This window comes from Prorops nasuta, unplaced genomic scaffold (assembly GCF_024137725.1).
Source record: "Prorops nasuta isolate Cenicafe-Biocafe unplaced genomic scaffold, Cenicafe_Pnas_1.2 PNAS00001, whole genome shotgun sequence".
NCBI lineage: Eukaryota > Metazoa > Arthropoda > Insecta > Hymenoptera > Bethylidae > Prorops > Prorops nasuta.
The window spans coordinates 3,677,136-3,698,659 of NW_027116798.1; the positions used below are offsets into that span (position 1 = coordinate 3,677,136).

At 32.0% G+C, this 21,524-nt stretch overlaps 1 protein-coding gene and 1 long non-coding RNA gene across 2 annotated transcripts; one reads left to right on the forward strand and one right to left on the reverse strand.

Annotated features, from left to right (window-relative positions):
* Nucleotides 1-243: 243 nt before the first annotated feature.
* Nucleotides 244-1,808, reverse strand: LOC136776750 (uncharacterized). The gene is made up of 4 exons (XR_010823139.1): nucleotides 1,433-1,808; nucleotides 1,160-1,354; nucleotides 929-1,066; nucleotides 244-379 (listed from the first exon to the last, which is right to left on the reverse strand). It is a non-coding gene; the product is annotated as an uncharacterized lncRNA (long non-coding RNA).
* Nucleotides 1,809-14,697: 12,889 nt separating this feature from the next.
* Nucleotides 14,698-15,705, forward strand: LOC136774787 (putative nuclease HARBI1). Its single transcript, XM_066729255.1, has 3 exons — nucleotides 14,698-14,870; nucleotides 15,009-15,295; nucleotides 15,620-15,705. Exons 1-3 carry the CDS (start codon nucleotides 14,698-14,700, stop codon nucleotides 15,703-15,705), a joined length of 546 nt encoding a protein of 181 aa, XP_066585352.1.
* The last annotated feature ends 5,819 nt before the right edge of the window (nucleotides 15,706-21,524 follow it).

Here is a 21,524-nt window from a genome sequence, read left to right on the forward strand (position 1 = left end):
AAAATTCATAACTGTACCCTTTCTGTGAGCTGAGGTCTCTTTGTTAGATGATATATACATTTAAAGTTTCTTCGCAGCCTTCTAAAACACTTTGTCAGCAATAATTTAAAACTGGTTTTATTTATAACAGCTGCATTAAAAAAATTGTTATCATAATAATTATTACATTTTCTTAAATTTTATAGATGTTAAGTATATAATATGAAAGATCATTACCTTATTCAAATATATTTCAATGAGCTTATTGTATTGCTGATACACCTAACTCCTAATTTTCAGCATGTTTTCAGCAAATATACATATGCAGTATGCAGCAAAATTGTTTAATCCTTGTTGTTCACAGTTATGTCAATTGCATCCTTGTATTCTTAACGTTTATCTAAATAAAAAGAATGGATCACCATTTTAATATTTAACACACATGTGTAAATGAAATGATATAATGCTTCGCTGCAATATTATGTTAACTGTGTTTATTCGCTTCATCCTCTTTTGCTCCAGTGAGTGTGTATAACATCAAACTATTGCAGATACGTTACACATAAAGCATTCATTTCTTTTACAATAGCAAATACTTAATATAATGAATAATTTTATTAATAATCTGACACTTATAAATTTCAAAAGCTATATCTTTAAGTTGCATAAAATATGCGAGTAAATGTAATGTAATTTATGGTCTAAACCACAATAAAACAGGACTCGGATTGAATACTGCACTTTTCCTCTCAAATAGCATATAGAAACTCCTGCGGCACAAAATTTTAAATAGCTCTTAATGACAGTGAAAGGAAACCTTTCGTAAACTCTTCAAGATTTTTAAAATGCTTCAATAATTTTCACAAAGAACTAATCTATATAGTGTCGCAAAATTAAAATCCAATAAAATTATTCATGTAATAATTAGGCTTATACTTAAAATGATCACCTTTTTATGCAATCCAAACTTTTCGACTCTCATTATTTCTGGTGACTTCATCTCTTCATTAAGTAAGGTAAGATGCTATCAAATTATCATTTCTCATATTTTTATGTATCTTGACAAATTGTGGTATTATAGTTATAACTGAAAAAAACAATTTATGAATTTAAACAAATGTTTTATACGGGTATACTAAGGAAATGGATTTATAAGGATAAAAAACTATTTCTGGCTTACCGATTGAAACTGTTATTAAGAGTATGCTCTCTTCAGCTTATGTTATGCCTATTAATCACGCATCCTCTATTATTTGAAGTTTTCAAATTCTTTTTTCAGTTATTCAAGCACTTCAGTCAAATTATCCACTTTCTTAGCATTCTCCCAAACCTTTCTTCGCTACTAATAGCATATCACTATTTGCAATAATGGCATCTGCATTAAAAGCAGTTATTATAATAATTAAACCATTTAAAATTATAAATACATTGAATAATATGCAAGATCATTTACCTTCAGACATATTAAATCAAGTTCTAGTGCTCGATATATCCACTATATACTTTTCAGGAGAATATTATTATTGAAGACTCTTGATAAGCAAAATATCGCAATTCTTGTTGTCAATAATCGTGCTATTTTGCATATTTCTATTTTTACCTTATTTATACACAATCAGAGAGTATTTTTCAATATTTAACATACACATGAAATATGACAGCAAAACAACCCAATGTTACTTCTTCTTAATTATGCACATCAATCTAGTGGGGAAATATGAGTTTATAAGTAACCTGCAACAAACAATTTACACAAAGCATCGTTTTCTTTTAAATTTAAAAAATTTATTACATAATTATTACTAACCTGATAATTAGAATCACCAAAACAATAACAACCTGTAATCTGACAGTTCTGGCCAACGTTGCCGGATTGTGAATTTTATTTACATTATATTCCACTAGAGGCGCTCGAGAGCTGCGCAAACTTAGTCACTTTCATAACATTACGTAGACAGTATACTCTACACGACAAATTTTTTAGGCGAAATGTCCGGTTACCGATTTCACTTGTCACTCGTCGCTAGCGACAAATGGTCACGTGGGACAAAGTATACTACACTTTCTGCTTATTCTGTCGCTAGCGACACTGAAATAAAGTTGGATTTATCCAACTTTTCAGCGACATCGCTAGTATCGCCCGTATCGCCTGTATCGCTGCTCGTATGTATTCAACGGAACGGAACAGGTGGATCGTGTGAATTTTAAATTTGAAAAATGGATAGAAATTCAAATTGAAAATACATTTGTCACATTTATAGCAAGCCGATACATATGAAGCTAAAAAATAATATAATGAATAATTATTGTAATTAATATATAAGAAACGTTGAATATAATTAACCCAAAAAACAGGCTTTGCTTGTAAAATAATACGGCATATATACAGAGTGAAGCTGTTATACCGCCCTAGAATATAGATGCAAAAAGACGAGTATCTCTTTAATTATAAAAGATATTCAATTTGTGCATAGGACCTTCTCGAATTCTCTTGTTATTTGCTTTCGCAAAGGTCATATATAAAAATTGAATATCTCTTATATAGTTAAAAAGATATGCATCTTTTTCTACTAATGTTTTGGGGCGGTTTAAGTTCCTTACCTTGTATAGATTTCTTACTAAAAACAGAATCTTAAATTGTAACATTTTTATTACAAAATAAATTCAATTAAGTTTTATTATGAGTAACATGTAGCAACAATTAATTTTACTAATAAAATTATCAAACTAGGGATAATCATAACTTTACTAATGTAAATTATTATTTTCTGATATATGAACTATATAATTTTCATCCTCTCATGCTATATAGGAAAATGAAGGAATTATTTTCATAACAAGGATTTAAGAAAACATTCATTTCAAATATATATGAAACCTTTATTAATTCCTCATTCAATATATGTGCATACCTCATAACTTTTGATTATTATTATAATATTCACAATTTTTTTATACATATGCAAATTAAATTCAAATGTCATATACCATAACACGACACCACAGTCACTACACCTAAGAAACCATTATGCGATTGCTGCTAGCGATTACCTGTTTCCTTCGTTCCTACATTCAGAACCCGCCTCAGAATATGTCGCTGCTAGCGACGAGCGACAAGCGACAAGTGAAAACATAGGAGAGATATACTGCATATTCTGTCGCTAGTGTCCATCTTGGATTGCATATACTATATCATCTTATATTTATCGCTAGCGACGAGCGACAAGTGAAATCGTACCTTAACCCGCATCAGATCACTGAACGTAAGCATGAGCTTTGTTCGTGTTGCTTGTATTTTCTGCACTTTTCGTTAAACGTGTATACTTTGTGTGACGTACAGGGTCTTTTCCTAACAGCGGAGCATAGGAGATTCGTGTTAGTTGACTATAGCACTCGGAATGATGGAATCTGAGAGCGCTGATTGGTCAATATTGCGTAGTACCAACATATAATAGGCCGTTACCAATAGTTGGATACGAAAAATGAGATTCATCCGCCATTTTGGTGTGGAGAAATGTTTACATGCTAATCGTAGCAGAAAGAGGTGTAAAATGGAAAAATGTCAAATGTTGTCGTTACTAAAGTAAAAATTGAATACTTTGAAGGAAAATGAAGAATATTCATACTTTCCATTCATTTTTTTCAATTTTTACTTTAGTAACCTTACTATTTGACATTTCTCCATTTTACACCTCTTTCTGCTAAGATTAGCATGTAAACATTTCTCCACACCAATATGGCTGATGAATCTCATTTTTTGTACCCAACTATTGGTAACGACTTATTATCTGTTGGTACTACGTAATATTGACCAATCAGCTCTCTCAGATTCCATCATTCCGAGTGCTATAGTCAACTAACACGAATCTCCTATGATCCGCTGTTAGGAAAAGACTCTGTATAATATACATTTTTAATGAAAAGTGCAGGAAGTACAAGCAACACGAACAAACCTATGGTAACCATGGAGGATGGACGGAAAGGAGAGCGAACGCAATTTAAATATCGTTTCCAAAAAGCGGAATCCGAAGACAAATAGCGTAGTGATAGCTAAAACCCAATATGGCGGATAAACGCGCGTAGCACTAACTGGCTGTGCGAACCATGTGTTTGATCAAAATGAAAAGTGTTAAAGTAAAGTATACTTAAACAGCAGCTAAATAACAGATGAATTAAAAAAAAGGAGTTACAAATGAATCTTTGTTTAACTACTTGGTTCAATATTACTACTGAAATGAACAAAAAAATTGTGGATATAAACAAATTTATAATTCCTTTTAGATATTAGTATTTGCAAACATGAAACAAATTATACAAAGTTTTATATATGGTAACAACAAAATAAAATATGTATAAAATTAATAGAACTTTGAATTTTTCCTGCAATTCTTGCTTTTAATTTTGTTTTCATTTATATTTTTATTATACGACTTGCAAAGAAAATGCCCTCTCATTGTTACATAATATTCAATCATTTTTTTTGTCAATAATTTTTTATGTATAGCACAACCAACAAATGATATATTTTCAATTTCAGATATTTTATCTAATATTATATGAAGAGTATTAAATTTAACTGAACATTTTCCAATGACATTTAATACGACTGATTCAATTTGAGTTGTTAGACAGAACAGTGCCTCACTTGGAGAAATCAACTCTCCTTTATTGCTTACTTCAATTAATTTGTCTCGATCTTTGCTTTCAGTGCTTATCAAACTAATAATACATTCATTACATTTATTAAACCGTATAATTTTTCTTGCAACGTATCCAGAAATATAGGACTGAATTTCTCTATTAGTGTGAGAAACATCGTAATCATTATTAATTAATGGAGAATCAGATTTATTATCAAAATTATTACTAGGACCAGCATCAAGCATTTTGTCAATTTCTTCAAAATTTGTATCTTTTGATTTCACTGAGTTGAGTGATTCCTTTGTTGCCATTAATGTGGAAAGCAGTTCTGTCCCTGACACGTTAGATCCCTAGGGTGGTTTCACTAATGAGTATGAGCATAATAAACGAAAAACTTGTATGAAAATGTTTGCATCTGGATGATCATTACTGCCACATGAGCTTCTCATTATCCCAAAAAATTTCTGTAATATAATTAACAAATATTTATATAAATAGATGTATGATATAATATATATATATATATATATGCTTATTCTGTGCTGTCTAATTGTTTCTATACTATTTAGGATGATTGGTAAACTACTGCTGTAATAAATTTGTAGAATGAACACTGGACTTATTGTACTTAAATATGTTTGGCACTTCATCCACATGATATGTTTTCCTTCCATTTGAGAGAATTTTGTCGACCAATAAGTTTATGTATACTGCTGAGTTCATCTTGTATTCAGCTTCAAATTATATTTTTCAGCTACATATTTGAATATCCATTCCCAATATGCAATACTTATTTTATTATTCCTATTTGTTCATGAGACTTATCTGTCCTAAAACCTTAATTTATCCAGTCGCCATGTGTATATCCTATCATTTTCAGATGATTGACATATCTCTCTATCATTCCTGACAACATTATAATAAGAGTAAGGAAATAAGAGTATTCTATATTCAAAATATATATTCAAACACGTTGCTGGAAAACTACTTGAAGCTAAAAAATAAGATGAACTCAGTATTATACACATATAACTTTTAAGGAAGTTTATCTATCCAAGTATTATGAGAACATATCTCATAGAAGAGAGGCCCAATTTAAATAGCATCACTCAAACGTCCATTTTCCAAACTTAATAAGACAATGGTTCAACAATCATTCCAATATTTATAAAATTAATTACAAATCAGCATAATCATCTTATCTGCGTGTATTTAAAAATGAAAATAAAATTATTGTTGTGTTGAAAACTAGAAGAAGAAGGAACAATCAAGACAAATAAATGTTATACGAGATGAGGAAGCATGTGACGGATCAATAAGAAATTAGCAGAAATTTTACACAATTTGTCTCACATTGAATAATAAAAATCATTGAAGTAAATAGTTATGACCTGCAGATTTAAAATAGTTGCAATTTAGTTAGAGTAGCTCAAAGATAGGTTCTACAAGAATATATAATTACTATGTACGTATAGAATTTGAGTGTGGTTAAGTTAGAAATTAAAATAATACATTTTATTTGAACTAGCTTTAATTTATAATAATAGGAATCAAAACATTATCATACATTATTATTATTTTGTAATAAAATTTCTTTGTATACACAGCAATCACTTACATATTCACTATTATAACATTATGTCACAATTATTGAAATGGCTAGGCCACAGAGAAATGCTTCATAAATTAGTCCTTTTTCATTCATTGTTGCTTAAGTATTTCTTTCCTGTGATTTAAACTCATGAAGAATAGGATTTAGCCTGTAACAGAAATAAAATAACCACAAAGTATATATTTCCTTATAAATTCACAATAATTTTAATTTTTTGTTATTAATTTATACTCATCTGATATATTTTGTCTTCTCTGTTATGTATTAAAATCCTTCCTTCTTTTCCGCAATCGTTTTCCGAAAATATTATTTTTGTTTACGATCCAAAATTGAGGGTTAATCGCGCCATTTAACAGCTACGGACAAACTCCCCAGAAATCCCTTCGCCCCTCAGATTCCTACTTCCCCTCGCCTGACGCAAGATTTCTGCACCCAACTGTACCAACAGATAATAAGCCGTTACCAATAGTTGGATACAAAAAATGAGATTCATCCGCCATATTGGTGTGGAGAATATTTACAGTAGCCAATCGTAGCAGAAAGAGGTGTATAATGGAAAAATGTCAAATGTTGTCGTTACTAAAGTAAAAATTGAATACTTTGAATGAAAATGAAGAATATTCGTACTTTCCATTTGTTGGAGATCGGAGTGTAGGTACGAGCGGTCTGGGACTCTCAGGCCGTCTCGCTCCCGCTCACACTCTGTCTCTCTTGATCCTACCTCTAACAAAGGCCGATAGGTGACCAACGGCGTAGAACTCTCTCTCGCTGTTATTATTTGGGTCTATTGTACATATCAATACCCAAGAGTTCCGTGATAATTGCGGCTCGTTTCAGTCAGTCTAGGCTCTAGACTCTGTCAAACTTTTGTATGATTAGCAGCTTAGCCATTCCTCCCTTCCTGCGACACCACTAAGTCTCTTAGTACGCATTTCTGCTCCATCGTCGATTTCTTAGGCTCCAAGAAATCGTCTTCCTTTCTCTCTATCTTCGTTGCCTGGGAGTCTTAGGTGCGGGGAATCCTGTCCGGGGACCTGGGGACCACAGGGTTGGAATTTCGTAGTTGTAACTTTGGGTGGATTATCAATTTGCGGCTCAGCCACCTTTGGAGCACTTTTTGATTCTTTTGTATTTTTTTTCCAATCAAATAAACTGATTTTTACCAGATTTCCTGGGCGTTGTTTTTGTCACCCTAGAGCCTTCCTTCCTAGACTTCCTTGCGGATATCGCCCAATCAACTTTCAATCACCATTCATTATTTTAAATTTTTACTTTAGTAACCTTACCATTTGACATTTCTCCATTTTACACCTCTTTCTGCTAGGATTAGCATGTATATTGTAAACATTCTCCACACCAATATGGCGGATGAATCTCATTTTTTGTATCCAACTATTGGTAACGGCCTATTATATGTTGGTACATACTACGCAATATTGACCAAACAGCGTTCTCAGATTCCATCATTCCGAGTGCTATAGTCAACTAACACGAATCTCCTATGCTCCGCTGTTAGGAGAAGACCCTGTATTATTTAAAACTTTCTATAAATACGTCACTTTAGTCACTTTACTATTCCATATTACCAACTTTATTTTGTCCCTAGCGCTATTCGGTCATATGTATACGAATACTAGAGTCGATACTCATCGAAGAAAAAGTTGTAGGTGAAAATGTCACCTACCACTGCTGAGTGCTGTGCTGGGATTCTGTAACTTCCCAGCGATGATTGTCGGTATCGCTAACTACCGATAGTTGTCGCTTGCAGTAACGAAAAGAGCGATTCTGTAACTTCCGTCTATATGGATTCAGTAACTAGTTATCGACAACTTTCGGTAATTGAATCGAGTTACCGAGAGATATCGCTAAGAGCGATTCTGTAACACAAAGTTTTCGATAATTGTCGTTAAAAAGGGCGGTCGCTACCGAATTCTATCGTTAACTTAACGACGACCGTGATAGGCGTCGGTAGAAGTTTACCGAGAAAGTAAATATAATAAATGTTACAAATATTTCTTAAATTAATATTCAGAAATCACAAAAAAGTACTTACAATAAATTTTCTTTATAAATTAAGGCTTACAGTAAAAATCGTAGGAAATAAAATTTAATATTTTTCCAATTTTTATATTTAAAAATAACTATATATATATGCAGAGGTTTTCTCTAAAATATAGAATTAATTGTATTATTTAACTATAGCACACAGGCACTAACTGTACATTGTCTAACTCAAAAAAATGTTAAAACATTAATTTTTAATACTTATTTTAATTAAAATATACTTACGTTTTAATACTTCTTTTAAATAAAATATGATAATTTTGCTATAGTAAGAATTGCTATAGTCAAAATTGATATAGTCAAGTAACACAAAAATTCATATTTCGGTTGGTATTAAATACACCAATATTACCAACTTCCCTAGAACCTTAACGAATTTTATCGTTATCGTACAAATATGAGTTGCACCGACTATTGTCGTAAAGCTAAAGTTACAGAATCGCTCATTCGTTAGCGCAAGCGATAACTGTCGGTAGTTAGCGATACCGACAGCTGTCGTTAACCCGGCAATGGGCGCGCGGGGTGTTCAGAACACCCCAAGAATAGAAATCTATTGGTAACGTAGCGAAAAATTTGTGCAGTCACTTAAAAATATTAGCGTTTAATTAATACAAATAATGTAAAGAAATGCAATTGCTATTGTATACCAAAGGGAACTTCGCATAGATGATATTTATTGAAAAATAAATCTGTATTTGTAAATATTTTACGTCTAATAACGAAAAACAAATGGGGTGTCCGTGGCACCCCACGCGCCTATCTACGTAAAAAAAAAGCACGCGCCTATTGGCGGGTTAAGGGGTTTGACCCACTTGAGGCCAAAAACACTCACAATATAATAGTTGATGTGGTATCAGAGATGAAACGGGAGATTGCTCATGCGAGGTCCCGAGGCAATCCCTACCGGTAGGCGGCGCTGGTGTTGGCAAACGCGTGTCTCAGGTCCATCTAACCCGTAACGCCATCTATCGGAAGAGACCACGAAGCACGAGCGTTAAGCTTAGAATAGGGTAAAACATATATGCATTGTTGCCAGAAAGCGGAATAAAGAGAGAGCGGAGATATTTTCTCGGACCTCTCTGTCTTTCTCGCTGTTAGCTTCTAGCAGAAGAGTCGAGGCAAAATCTTTCCGTTTCGCTTTGCCGAAAATCTACCAATATTCGATGTCATTTATATTTGCAGGCCAATGCCTTTATACATGATTTTTTCAGCATATTTATTTATCAGCATTGACTTATTTAAATCAATAATAAATTAAGGAAATGCGTATTTGATATATAATAATTATTTTAACTATAATTTCATCGTTATATTTCGCTTATTTCCGTAAAATCTGAATTTCTTTAGTTTATTATTGATTATTATAAGTCAATGGCCATTAAAAAAAATTTAATCTTAAAAAAAAAAAGAAAAGTACCGTTCAGGAATCGAACCCGGACCCACAAATCGCCACGCTATTACCTTACCGCCTAGACCACGAGGCTTCTTCAGTGCACTGTAAACAGATAGTCTTTTTAAGGGCTTGAAATCTTCTTTTAAACCATATAAATAAACGAGCAACCGACAGCTTTATTCATTATTATTCTGTCATAATGGTACACAAATTAAGGAATAATTATATTTTGAATAGTTTTCAAAAGCTTTTCCAATAGCCAAGAACGGAGATAAATAATCAACGCTCGCAGTTTCCGTTCTTGGTTATTGGAAAAGCTTTTGAAAATCTACATTATATAATTATTCTTTAATTTGTGTACCATTATGATAGAATAATAATGAATAAAGATGTCGGTTCTTCGTTTATTTATATGGTTCAATAGAAGATTTCAAGCCCTTAAAAAGACTATCTGTTTACGGTCCACTGAAGAAGCCTCGTGGTCTAGGCGGTAAGGTAATAGCGTGGCGATTTGTGGGTCCGGGTTCGATTCCTGAACGGTACTTTTCTTTTTTTTTTTAAGATTAAATTTTTTTTAATGGCCATTGACTTACAATAATCAATAATAAACTAAAGAAATTCAGATTTTACGGAAATAAGCGAAATATAACGATGAAATTATAGTTAAAATAATTATTATATATCAAATACGCATTTCCTTAATTTATTATTGATTTAAATGAGTCAATGCTGATAAATAAATATGCTGAAAAAATCATGTATAAAGGCATTGGCCTGCAAATATAAATGACATCGAATATTGGTAGATTTTCGGCAAAGCGAAACGGAAAGATTTTGCCTCGACTCTTCTGCTAGAAGCTAACAGCGAGAAAGACAGAGAGGTCCGAGAAAATATCTCCGCTCTCTCTTTATTCCGCTTTCTGGCAACAATGCATATATGTTTTACCCTATTCTAAGCTTAACGCTCGTGCTTCGTGGTCTCTTCCGATAGATGGCGTTACGGGTTAGATGGACCTGAGACACGCGTTTGCCAACACCAGCGCCGCCTACCGGTAGGGATTGCCTCGGGACCTCGCATGAGCAATCTCCCGTTTCATCTCTGGTGGTATATATTATTTATTACGAGCATTGTGAGTTTTTGGTGGAATACGTGCAAGGAAAAGCAAAGGTTTATTAAAGTTATTCGTCGGATAAATTTTATATTAGTACCGTACCGTTGAACCTCTAGCGACATCTATCTCGGTCGTTGTTAAGTTATAACGATATTATTAGTTTTCCTTTCAATAAAAAACTCAGTGAAATATCAATTCTCAGCTAAATGATTCGGTTTAGTACAATTTATATTAACTTCAATTGTTCGTAACTCCGTCGCTTAACTAAGATTCAACTGAGAGTTTTCTTAAAAAGGAAAGGTACGTTTATTCGGTAGGATTCGGTAGGTTACCGACAGTACCGACATTACAAGCGACAATCATCGCTGACTCTGAGTTACAGAATCGCACTTAGCCATTTCTGTCGGTAACTGGACTTAACGATACCGAAAGTTGTCGCTAAGAGTTACAGAATCCCACTACAGGGCACTCCAGGCCAGTCCAGGCCGTTGTCAGATGGAAAGCAGCATTCCTAACAAAAAAAAAATAAATCTGAAAAAGGTCATTTTGAGTTGGCAGCTCTGCGAAGTAGCTACGCTGCAAGTTCTGCATGCTGATTGCGGCTGACTTGTACGATTAAGTAGTAAAAGGTTTAGGTAAACACAAAATTGACAGGTCAGCTCCAGGGTTATGTTGGAATCTGTGTCAGATAAGTAAAAATTAATCATTATTTATAATACGCATTAAAACGCGATGCTTTGTGAATAATATCATTTGTTACAGGTACTTTGATTAAATTTGGTTGGTACGCAATGTCAATTTTAAGAGTACAAGCAAAGGAAAATTTGCTGGCAAGTAGATTAGAGGTACTTCTTAGCAAGCACATGATAGCTGGGATGACAAATCATCAGATTTAAGGATTGCGATGGATATACCACAAAAGTATTTATCTCCATCTATATTAGCTACCACCAGTCAAGTGTATCCTCTACTCTGCTGAGCTGTAAAGATGCAGAAACATCAATGTACCTATCACAATATTTAAACTCATGTAATCTTCAAACATTTTGTGAAAAGAGACTAAGTATGTGTTTTTATAGATTGTATTCTGCAGCCTTGAAATCTGTTATAATTCAGGTAATACTGGAGTATGCTATTATGCAGGTAATTTATAACTGCAAAAAGGAACGATTGGGATGTCAGTAGATTCAAGTTAGCTCAATGATGATATTGGTACATTCAATTCTCTCCAAGTGACCTCAAACTGGCAGCAGACTTAAAAGACACGATTGTAATGGTTTGTGATGTTGATCCAGCAAACCATCTTTATCAAATTGCTGCAATTCAAAGTGTCCATTTGTTTTTGACTTAATGTCAAATTTCTTTCTTTAACATAGGAAACATAGAAACCGTTTAGCTCTTACAGCTTGGAATTACAAAATGTAGTCATTTGGTAGTTTGTGCTCCAAAAATTGCCTTTCACCCATTATACGGAATATATAGATATGTCAATGACTCCTATTCCTAGGATGGAATATGCGTAAAGTGTCTGTGATGTAAAGACGATGGAAAAACTGTGTTAACTCCAGATTCTAATCACAAAACTGAACAAACCCTTGAATGTGAACATTGTCTGAGATTTGATCATTACATTTCTTAAGAATTTCTTTTGTTGATAAATTACTCAATTTCCATTGATTTTTCAGATTTTAAGAATATCAATGATTAATGTCATTCATAATTTACAAAGCTGTTGAACTGACTTTATGAAATGTAGCATTTCAAGCCAATGACTTGTGGGACTTGCAATAGTAATGCATAATAAGATTTTGAGATTTGACTTAAGGGCACTTCACAGTTTATTGCTGCTTTGGGGGAATCAATCAACATTTCGTCACTACTGGTAGCAAAGGTATAGCTCGCTTTGGGAATGTTTTAAATATTAATATAGATCCATGAATTTATTTACATTCTTTGTGACTTTTTCATTAAATATTTCATGTTCTTTAGGTAATAATGCGTGTATGTGTTGCGCATTAAAGAGTGGACTACCAGCACAGCAGTTTTAGGAGGACACAGGAAAAATATAAATTGTTTTACATATAATCTTGTGTATCGTTAATCGATGGCAGCAGTATTCGATGATGAAACAGTTAAAATATGCTAAATGACTACGATAATTTAATGTAAAAAGAGGTCATTTAGGATATTTGCTACGATTATACCTGGCACTAACAAATGCGGAAAATAATTATCAAAATGTAGCTGTTGTACAGGAAATCTCAAGTATCATGTACTTGTATAACTATAATCATATAAATTGAGGTTTCTGAATAACAAATATTTTATTCTAAAATTAATATCGGAATAACTCGTAGCTTTTCTATACATACTTTGAGTTTAATATTTATATACTTGAAGAAAAGGATTAAATCAATAAGTCATATAAAAAGAAATGGATTTAACAATTTCTTAACATTTATGTTTTATTAATGTTTATAACTATATGTATATAATGGCACTTATAACAGGAAACACGTTAATAACTTTATAAATGGATATCCCTCATTTTTTTTCTTTTACGTATCAATAGCACGTACAGCCATACCGGGATATTTCCTATATTAATCTGGAAAAAAATGTATTTTAATCTTTTAATAAAATTAGTTTTTATATAATTATTATTTTGAAAGTAACCGTAATTAAAATAGAAATATGATTATATCAGTATAATTGTATCTGCAGTGTTAATTTACTTGTCCCTCTTTTTAGTCTTTTTAATTTTTCTGTCGCTACTTCAATCTAAAGTTGGACTTGTCTCATTTGCATTTTTAGTAATTGAATTTTGTTTTCTTCTTTTTCTATTTATTTCTTTATATATTCATTATATAAATTTGCTGGTATGGGTGTTTCATTATTGTAGGAACCAGCATTTTCCCGAATTTGTCTAAGTGGTTCGCTTATTCTATTTTTTAACAAAGCTGCTCCATTTCCACTGCCCCATGATTGTATATCTTCATTTGCTATTAAACTCTATAATAAAAAAGCTTAAATGTAATCATATCGTTACGCGAGGACTAGTTAGCATGTATAATATAACCATACATACAGCAAAAACTTCCTGAGGATCATCTATTCTCTCATCCTCTATTGATGATCCATTTAATAAATCACTCAAATTGGATGTTGATGTGGAGGGCAGAGCATCGCTGTCTTTCGGATTGGTAGGTGTTACACCCACGGCCGATTTTCCTATAAGGGAAGCTACTTTCTCTAAGAATGGGTCATATGCAGGAGCTAATGACTTTCCACCGCCTAAACAAAATGAAATACAATGTTAAAAATTGAATTCATACTTATATAATAAAGAATTATAAAACATACCTATTTTATATAACTCGCTTCTTCTAGCAGCTTTATATTTTCTTGCCTGCTTTTTTATGTGAGTCCAGCTTGATTTGGGACATATCTTGTCCCACTGTCCACCTATTATTGTTTTTACTTCAGCCTCAATTTTTTTCCAAGCTTTTTCCTTTTGGGCTAATGAAGTGCCGTTTGTACACTTGTTTTCAATTATTTTAAAATATTTTTCAATAATTGATAAAAATTTTTCTTTATTTTCACTTGCGTTATTCATCTAAGGATAAAATGTATATAAGTTATACACAATGCAATTAACATTGACACAAAAATCTATACAAATTTTAACATTTTTGCGATTGTATACTTACTTTTAACAGATAAAAATGGAGCAATATTTTAACGACAATCGTGCTTGCTCTTTTCCTGTTTCTTCCTTCGTTTTTTTTTTAAGCTGAAGTTAGTATAATCTATCATAGACATATGAATATACGTTGCCATAGACTTTTCAATTTGTTTATTTTATAATCCCAAATATATAATAATTATTGGTAAAAATGAGTGCGAACGAAATATATGTTGCGAGTGTACGTAATCAAAGAATTTTTCGCAGATGCAACTACTTTAGATCATTAAACGATAAAGAATTTCGAATGCGCTTCCGCTTGACAAAAAAGCAATTTCAAGAAGTTTTGCAACAAATTGAGCATGGTATCCGTCAAAGAAAAATGTACGTAAAGAAATAATTTGAAAATAATAATTTAATTAAACTTTTATAGCACGTTAACTTAAATTTAAAAAAATTGGTCATTGAAGACGATTAATTTTTATTCCTAATAACGCGAAATGTTTTAATTATCATTTTCAGGATATGCGAAATTTCACCAGTTATCCAATTATTAGTAGCTATTAGATTTTATGCAACAGGATGCTTTTTGCAAGTGGCAGCTGATTTTTGTTGTATTAGTACAAAATCTGCACAAAGAATAGTGCACAGAGTATCAGCTGCAATCGCTAATCTTTTTCATCGTTATGTATCATTACCACGAACAGATGAAGAAATTATACAAACTGCCAAAGACAATTTCCTAGTATCAGGAATGATAAGAGTTATAGGTGCAATCGATTGCGTTCACGTACGCATAAGATCATATGGTAAGATTTTAACATACAAATTATTACAATACGTACTAATAAGCTGTGACCAAAAAATAAGGTGAATTTAGAACTTGAAGCTTCGCAGGTCCATTGATTCGGATATTTTTTCTTGTATATTTTGTAGTAAAATCATTGGCTTCCATGTAAAATTTTATGACCATATCTGCATTTGTGAAATATTGTTAGTCTCGGTTTTATGAACAGCAAAATAACATTTTCTTTTCAATTTTTGTAATGTTTCATTTTGTTGAGCAAAGAAGATAAATTAAATTTTGTTTGAAGAATAAAAATTTTTGTGTACAAACGTTAAGAATTTTGCAGAAGGTTCTTTTGGTGATCAGATAAATCTTACAAAAAATATATTTACAAGTAGTACTACGAGTTCAAAAAAGGCAGAGATGAGTTGAAAAGAAAAAAGCATTCCAAGCGACCAAGAACATCTACCGATGAACACCATTATAAGGACATTAAAGAATTGACGTTAAAAATCCATCGATTTATATTTAGACGTGTTTTAAGCATTAAGTCTTTAATTTTTATGAGGTAGCATTCATAGGTAAATATACTTGATTGTCTGAAGTGCTCTTTGTCTTCAATGCTTTTCTGCCTGCTTTGAACTATAGCAAAACCATGCACTAGTAACATTTTTTTGTAACATGGTCTGATCATCAAAAGCTTATTTCTGCAACATTCTTAATTATACTAAAGCGAATTTCGTTTGCCAAACAAAATTCATCTATCACCGATAAATATTGCAATATGAAACATCTTTTCAAATTCAGTGAGCAAATGATTGTTGACCGAAGAAAGAAAAATGGACAGTGCTTAATAAATTATAAGATAATATAATTGTGGATAAACTGTACAGTAGTTTATTGTCACATCTTAAATGAAAGTTGGTATTTCAAGAATTAAGTTTGATAATGTTTAATCTTATACGACTATTTTTTAAACAATATAATGACTTCTAGAATTCATCAATCTAGTGCAAAAACGAAATTCAGCACCGCTTTACTTTTTCTGTATTTTATTATTATATATATTCAATTTTTAATTAAATTGTAGAGTTTAATAAATTTTTTGACATTTTTAAAGTTTTTATGTAGTTTATTTCATCACCAAGCTACACGTGTTAAAATGGAGTATTTTTTTACATGATTTTCTCGTACGCGGTCTCAAAAATTCAACTAGAGTGTATTATATATATATTGTTTTAATCGAATGTTTACAAAACATTATGTGTTGGTCAATGATTTTTTTTATATATATTTTATAGGAGGTGAGGATGCAAAGCTTTGGAGAAACCGGAAAGGTTTTTTTAGTATAAATGTTCAATGCGTGGTGAACAGTCATCTGGAGATAATGGATCTTGTTGCAAGATGGCCAGGCTCTGCACATGATTCTACCATATTTGCCAATAGTAGAATCAAACACCGGTTTGAAAATTTTGAGTGCGGCAATGGTTTACTACTGGGAGACCGTGGTTACCGTAACAAGCGGTATTTAATGACCCCACTCGCTAGCCCAAACACACCGGCAGAAGTTTTGTTTAATGAAGCCCACATTGGAACCCGCTGCATGGTAAATAATATAAATATATTAATTGTAATACAGTTTAAGTTTTTTAGTTAAGAAGCGAGTAAACAAATAGTATAATATCCTCTGGATATCTAAATAACTAAAAGCCGTATATTATAAATTTTTCAATGTACTAAAGATATGCAGGGTTGAATATTTTTTCCACAAACGCTTTATCTTCAATATATTCCAGGAGTTTGATTGCTTTCTGGTACCTTATATATTTAAAGATTTTCCTTTATATTTTAGGTGGAAAGATGTTTCGGCATTTGGGGACGTACATTTGCTGTTCTTACTATTGGATCGCGATTTTCAACCCCAGAAAGAACAATTAATGTTATTCTATCCACTGCAGTTTTATATAATATTATAAGACGTGACAGAAAAGTTATGCGAGGTGGATTGCAAAATTATTTGCAAATACCGGAGGTATTCTCATCGCCCACGAATGACGACCGCCACTTTTTGCTTGATAATTATTTTGAAAGGTTTGTACTAAGTTCATTCTTATAATATATATCAGCATATATATAGGCAGCTTCATTATTCAGTAAAATAGGTTGAAATAACTAAGTCAATTAGATGAGAATAAATTAATGTGACATATATATATATATTTATAATCAAAGTTGCTATATCTAAATTATTTTAAGTAATAATTATATAAAAACTAATTTTATGAAAGATTAAAATACATTTTTTTCCAGATTAATATAGGAAATATCCCGGTATGGCTGTACGTGCTATTGATACGTAAAAGAAAAAAAATGAGGGATATCCATTTATAAAGTTATTAACGTGTTTCCTGTTATAAGTGCCATTATATACATATAGTTATAAACATTAATAAAACATAAATGTTAAGAAATTGTTAAATCCATTTCTATTTATATGACTTATTGATTTAATCCTTTTCTCCAAGTATATAAATATTAAACTCAAAGTATGTATAGAAAAGCTACGAGTTATTCCGATATTAATTTTAGAATAAAATATTTGTTATTCAGAAACCTCAATTTATATGATTATAGTTATACAAGTACATGATACTTGAGATTTCCTGTACAACAGCTACATTTTGATAATTATTTCCCGCATTTGTTAGTGCCAGGTATAATCGTAGCAAATATCCTAAATGACCTCTTTTTACATTAAATTATCGTAGTCATTTAGCATATTTTAACTGTTTCATCATCGAATACTGCTGCCATCGATTAACGATACACAAGATTATATGTAAAACAATTTATATTTTTCTTGTGTCCTTCTAAAACTGCTGTGCTGGTAGTCCACTCTTTAATGCGCAACACATACACGCATTATTACCTAAAGAACATGAAATATTTAATGAAAAAGTCACAAAGAATGTAAATAAATTCATGGATCTATATTAATTTTTAAAACATTCCCAAAGCGAGCTATACCTTTGCTACCAGTAGTGACGAAATGTTGATTGATTCCCCCAAAGCAGCAATAAAATGTGAAGTGCCCTTAAGTCAAATCTCAAAATCTTATTATGCATTACTATTGCAAGTCCCACAAGTCATTGGCTTGAAATGCTACATTTCATAAAATCAGTTCAACAACTTTGTAAATTATGAATGACATTAATCGTTGATATTCTTAAAATCTGAAAAATCAATGGAAATTGAGTAATTTATCAACAAAAGAAATTCTTAAGAAATGTAATGATCAAATCTCAGACAATGTTCAAATTCAAGGGTTTGTTCAGTTTTGTGATTAGAATCTGGAGTTAACACAGTTTTTCCATCGTCTTTACATCACAGACACTTTACGCATATTCCATCCTAGGAATAGGAGTCATTGACATATCTATATATTCCGTATAATGGGTGAAAGGCAATTTTTGGAGCACAAACTACCAAATGACTACATTTTGTAATTCCAAGCTGTAAGAGCTAAACGGTTTCTATGTTTCCTATGTTAAAGAAAGAAATTTGACATTAAGTCAAAAACAAATGGACACTTTGAATTGCAGCAATTTGATAAAGATGGTTTGCTGGATCAACATCACAAACCATTACAATCGTGTCTCTTAAGTCTGCTGCCAGTTTGAGGTCACTTGGAGAGAATTGAATGTACCAATATCATCATTGAGCTAACTTGAATCTACTGACATCCCAATCGTTCCTTTTTGCAGTTATGAATTACCTGCATAATAGCATACTCCAGTATTACCTGAATTATAACAGATTTCAAGGCTGCAGAATACAATCTATAAAAACACATACTTAGTCTCTTTTCACAAAATGTTTGAAGATTACTTGAGTTTAAATAATGTGATAGGTACATTGATGTTTCTGCATCTTTACAGCTCAGCAGAGTAGAGGATACACTTGACTGGTGGTAGCTAATATAGATGGAGATAAATACTTTTGTGGTATATCCATCGCAATCCTTAAATCTGATGATTTGTCATCCCAGCTATCATGTGCTTGCTAAGAAGTACCTCTAATCTACTTGCCAGCAAATTTTCCTTTGCTTGTACTCTTAAAATTGACATTGCGTACCAACCAAATTTAATCAAAGTACCTGTAACAAATGATATTATTCACAAAGCATCGCGTTTTAATGCGTATTATAAATAATGATTAATTTTTACTTATCTGACACAGATTCCAACATAACCCTGGAGCTGACCTGTCAATTTTGTGTTTACCTAAACCTTTTACTACTTAATCGTACAAGTCAGCCGCAATCAGCATGCAGAACTTGCAGCGTAGCTACTTCGCAGAGCTGCCAACTCAAAATGACCTTTTTCAGATTTATTTTTTTTTTGTTAGGAATGCTGCTTTCCATCTGACAACGGCCTGGACTGGCCTGGAGTGCCCTGTAGTGGGATTCTGTAACTCTTAGCGACAACTTTCGGTATCGTTAAGTCCAGTTACCGACAGAAATGGCTAAGTGCGATTCTGTAACTCAGAGTCAGCGATGATTGTCGCTTGTAATGTCGGTACTGTCGGTAACCTACCGAATCCTACCGAATAAACGTACCTTTCCTTTTTAAGAAAACTCTCAGTTCAATCTTAGTTAAGCGACGGAGTTACGAACAATTGAAGTTAATATAAATTGTACTAAACCGAATCATTTAGCTGAGAATTGATATTTCACTGAGTTTTTTATTGAAAGGAAAACTAATAATATCGTTGTAACTTAACAACGACCGAGATAGATGTCGCTAGAGGTTCAGCGGTACTAATATAAAATTTATCCGACGAATAACTTTAATAAACCTTTGCTTTTCCTTGCACGCATTCCACCAAAAACTCACAATGCTCGTAATAAATAATATATACCACATCAACTATTATATTGTGAGTGTTTTTGGCCTCAAGTGGGTCAAACCCCTTAACGACAGCTGTCGGTATCGCTAACTACCGACAGTTATCGCTTGCGCTAACGAATGAGCGATTCTGTAACTTTAGCTTTACGACAATAGTCGGTGCAACTCATATTTGTACGATAACGATAAAATTCGTTAAGGTTCTAGGGAAGCTGGTAATATTGGTGTATTAATACCAACCGAAATAGGAATTTTTGTGTTACTTGACTATATCATTTTTGACTATAGCAATTCTTACTATAGCAAAATTATCATATTTTATTTAAAAGAAGTATTAAAACGTAAGTATATTTTAATTAAAATAAGTATTAAAAATTAATGTTTTAACATTTTTTTGAGTTAGACAATGTACAGTTAGTGCCTGTGTGCTATAGTTAAATAATACAATTAATTCTATATTTTAGAGAAAACCTCTGCATATATATATATATTTATTTTTAAATATAAAAATTGGAAAAACATTAAATTTTATTTCCTACGATTTTTACTGTAAGCCTTAATTTATAAAGAAAATTTATTGTAAGTACTTTTTTGTGATTTCTAAATATTAATTTAAGAAATATTTGTGACATTTATTATATTTACTTTCTCGGTAAACATCTACCGACGCCTATCACGGTCATCGTTAAGTTAACGATAGAATTCGGTAGCGACCGCCATTTTTAACACCAATTATCGAAAACTTTGTGTTACAGAATCGCTCTTAGCGATATCTCTCGGTAACTCGATTCAATTACCGAAAGTTGTCGATAACTAGTTACTGAATCCATATAGACGGAAGTTACAGAATCGCTCTTTTCGTTACTGCAAGCGACAACTATCGGTAGTTAGCGATACCGACAATCATCGCTGGGAAGTTACAGAATCCCAGCACTGCAAAACTGATGATTTGTGCCGAAAATCGTATGCCAATTAACTGAGTACACATAAAATCATATTATTAATTACTTAGGATGAAGAGTAATGTCTTTTATGGAAGTTTCAATCGAGAAAAATTTATCTTTGTTAAGACTTTGATAAGCTGAAATTCCATTTTAACAGGATCGGTCTTTGGCGTCTTGGCTAGCTTCGTTGGCTGTATTAGCTGCTATTTTCGTCATTAATATGATGATGCATATAACAGAAACTCAATAAAATAATAATATGATGTATTATAGTTTTTCAAAGTTTAGGAAGTAACATAAGCTCTCATTTAAAAATTATTCAACCGATCTTGATTAAATTTTCAACAGTGCTTCATAATATTAATAATTTTTGTATGAAATCTAGCTATTTGTTTTTATA

Bases quoted from the DNA above. Each gene is read 5' to 3' on its own strand.
- LOC136774787 (XM_066729255.1), top strand. From the start codon at position 14,698: ATGAGTGCGAACGAAATATATGTTGCGAGTGTACGTAATCAAAGAATT. The intron at 14,871-15,008 runs GTACGTAAAGAA...TATCATTTTCAG, and splicing joins GGTATCCGTCAAAGAAAAAT to GATATGCGAAATTTCACCAG. The intron at 15,296-15,619 runs GTAAGATTTTAA...AGAATTTTGCAG, and splicing joins CGTACGCATAAGATCATATG to AAGGTTCTTTTGGTGATCAG.